The sequence below is a fragment of the Rhinopithecus bieti genome, unplaced genomic scaffold, assembly GCF_001698545.2.
Source record: "Rhinopithecus bieti isolate Rb0 unplaced genomic scaffold, ASM169854v2 scaffold_6513, whole genome shotgun sequence".
NCBI lineage: Eukaryota > Metazoa > Chordata > Mammalia > Primates > Cercopithecidae > Rhinopithecus > Rhinopithecus bieti.
This window is the reverse complement of record NW_016805931.1, coordinates 6,058,197-6,061,464: the sequence shown is the minus strand read 5'-3', so window position 1 is coordinate 6,061,464 and position 3,268 is coordinate 6,058,197. Positions and strand designations below refer to the sequence as shown.

The window sequence follows — 3,268 nt, the reverse complement described above, 5'->3', positions numbered from 1 at the left end:
TTCAGTTCCCACCTATGAGTGAGAACATGCGGTGTTTGGTTTTCTGTTCTTGTGATAGTTTGCTAAGAATGATGGTTTCCAGCTGCATCCATGTCCCTACAAAGGACGCAAACTCATCCTTTTTTATGGCTGCATAGTATTCCATGGTGTATATGTGCCACATTTTCTTAATCCAGTCTGTCACAGATGGACATTTGGGTTGATTCCAAGTCTTTGCTATTGTGAATAGTGCCGCAATAAACATACGTGTACATGTCTAGATGTACCATAAGACCCAGCCATCCCACTACTGGGTATATACCCAAAGGATTATAAATTATTCTACTACAAAGACACATGTACACGTATGTTTATTGTGGCATATGTTTTTAAAGAGAGTTTATTTTAGAATTTATTTACTAGCAAAATCTCTTAATTTTCCTCAAAAAATGTCTTGGAGGAAAACTGGTGCTTCAGTGGAATGTATGATCTTTCCATATCCTGCTAAGCCACTGTGTACTTCCTGGGGATTCACTGGCCCAGTTTTAGAAGTAATAGAGTAAGATCAGAGGAGCACTTAGTGCCCAGGAGGATTCTTGATCTCTGTATTTTTTTTGGAGTGAGTGAATGGCTAGAGAGGCTAATGGACCTTTATGAAAAGCTGAAGAAAACTTTATATCTATTCTGCATATAGAATACATGTGCAAAGCTTTACATGCAGTTTCAGGGCAATCACAGAGTCCCTGGGGTCCATGGTCTCCATGCAAAAAGTTCTCTGCCTGTGTGTCTCTCTGTACATGTAAATGTAAGTGAAGATCATTTGCAGTGTGTTAAGGAAATGAAGTCTTAGCAGAATTACATGATTTTATGCTTAAATATTTGGAAGGAAGATTGTCAGCAATAAAAGTAGTGGGAGAAATAAAAAAGCCAGTCCAAAGAACAGTATTAAGAATGGAGTAGTTAGGCTGGGCGTGGTGGCTCAATCCTGTAATCCCAGCACTTTGGGAGGCTGAAGTGGCTGGATCACCTGAGGTCAGGAGTTCTAGACCAGCCTGACCAACATGGTGAAATCCCATCTCTATTAAAAGTACAAAAATTAGCTGGACATGGTGGCGGACGCCTGTAATCCCAGCTACTCGGGAGACTGGGGCAGGAGAATTGCTTGAACTTGGGAGGAGGAGGTTACAGTGAGCCGAGATCACACCATTGCACTCCAGCCTAGGTTACAGAGCGAGACTCCATCAAAAAGGAAAAAAAAAAAAAAGGAGTAGTTAATATAAATTATATGGAAATTATTATATTATATTGATGCTATAATGTATTTTGTATTCTGCTTGCTGCAAAGAGAGTCTCATCACTTAATGTACTTCTTGAAAAGTCCCATGGCTTTGTTCAAAGATGATTGTCAAATATACATCGAAAATCCTAGAGAAAATAAGTTAACTAGGAAAAGATGTAATGGTTGAGGCATGTGGACTGTGTTAGCGGTTTAAAACAAATCAATAATGAAATTAGGATAAATAATAATTGACTAAATGGCTATAAAGTGCTTTGAACTTAATAGTGCTACATGATTCAAGTCGTGGTGATAATGATTTTCAAAATTTGTTTTCATATATTTATATGTGTATATGTGTATATATATGTATGTATATTTAAAATCATGTGTAAAAGGAGGTACCTTTAAAAATTGCTCAGACAAGCATCTCTCTGCAGTCTCTTAACAGGAAGATACACATTTTGTTTGTTCTGGTTGTTGAGACCACCAGCCCATTTGAGATGGCCGGGTACTCTTGGTAGGATGTGCACTCTGTGCCTTAGACCATTTCTCATATTTGCTTTTTGCAGATTAGATTGCACTCAGTTCAGAAAAATACTCACTGCGTTTACCACCCTCACCCCACTCTTTTTTTAGATGGTTCAGACATTTTCCCGTTGCATCTTGTGTTCCAAGGATGAAGTGGACTTGGATGAGTTATTAGCTGCTAGATTGGTAACATTTCTGATGGACAATTACCAGGAAATTCTGAAAGTCCCTTTGGCCTTGCAGACCTCTATAGAGGAGCGTGTGGCTCATCTACGAAGAGTCCAGGTAAAGGAGAGGATATTATCAGTCCTATAAAATTGGCAATATTAAGTCATGTAAGCTTGCTAGTCTTCTTGGGGCATTTTATTGTTAGGATTAAGTGAATTAATGTTTATAAAGTACTTACAACAGGCCTTGGCACATAGAAAGCCCCTGCATGTGTTTGTATTATCATTGAAAAGTTTATAGAATGCACATTTGGTTTTGTTATATCAATTCATGCAGCATATTTTTTATTCCTAATTTCTTGAATGAGTTTGTTCAGAATCTACATATATATACTGATGGAAATGATTTTATGTGCAATTAGTGTCTTGATTCATAATTGCCCTGTGACCTAGTTTAATATTGCCACTTTTTGCATGAAAAAGCTAGGGCACAAAGAACTTAAATAACTTTGTTTAAGGCTACAGAGCCAGAATTCTGACGGATGCAGTTAGCCTCTGGAATCAGTGCTCTAAACTATCATTGCATATTCCCTGTCTAAAAATCATAGTACGGTAGAAAAACACTGGCATGAGAGCCATGAAACCCTGGCCAAATTCCTAGCTGTATCCTTTCCGTTGTATGACTTTGGGCAAGTCCTTAACCTCTTTGGATTTTACTTTCTTTCCTCAGGCATTAAAATGGGCCATTCTTACTTTATGAAGTTGTGAAGATTAGAACACTATACTTTACAATTCTTAGGATGAGTTTCTGACATATGTCAGGTATTCTTTGAAAGGTAGCTGCTGCTGTTGTCATGGTGGTTATATAAAAACAAGGCAAAAGAAGTGTAATAATATATTACAAGAAGTGTAATAATATTACATAATAATAAAGAAGTGTAATAATAATAGATATACATTTTTATTATACTTTAAGTTCTATGGTACATGTGCACAACCTGCAGGTTTGTTACATATGTATACATGTGCCATGTTGGTGTGCTGCACCCATTAACTCGTCATTAACATTAGGTATATCTCCTAATGCTATCCCTCCCCCCACCCCTCCCCACAATAGGACTCGGTGTGTGATGATCCCCTTCCTGTGTCCAAGTGATCTCATTGTTCAATTCCCACCTATAAGTGAGATGATGTGGTATTTGGTTTTGTGTTCTTGCGCTAGTTTGCTGAGAATGATGGTTTCCAGCTGCATCTGTGTCCCTACAAAGGACACGAACCCATACTTTTTATGGCTGCATAGTATTCCATAGTATAT

At 37.8% G+C, this 3,268-nt stretch overlaps 1 protein-coding gene across 1 annotated transcript in view; it reads left to right on the top strand.

Annotated features, from left to right (window-relative positions):
• The window catches only part of LOC108530971 (DEP domain-containing protein 1B), a 16,808-nt gene that overhangs the window by 3,141 nt on the left and 10,399 nt on the right, over nucleotides 1-3,268 (top strand). The window contains exon 2 of the mRNA XM_017874173.1: nucleotides 1,895-2,071. Within this exon, the coding sequence (XP_017729662.1) occupies nucleotides 1,895-2,071 (177 nt within the window). The remainder of the gene's footprint in view (nucleotides 1-1,894; nucleotides 2,072-3,268) is intronic.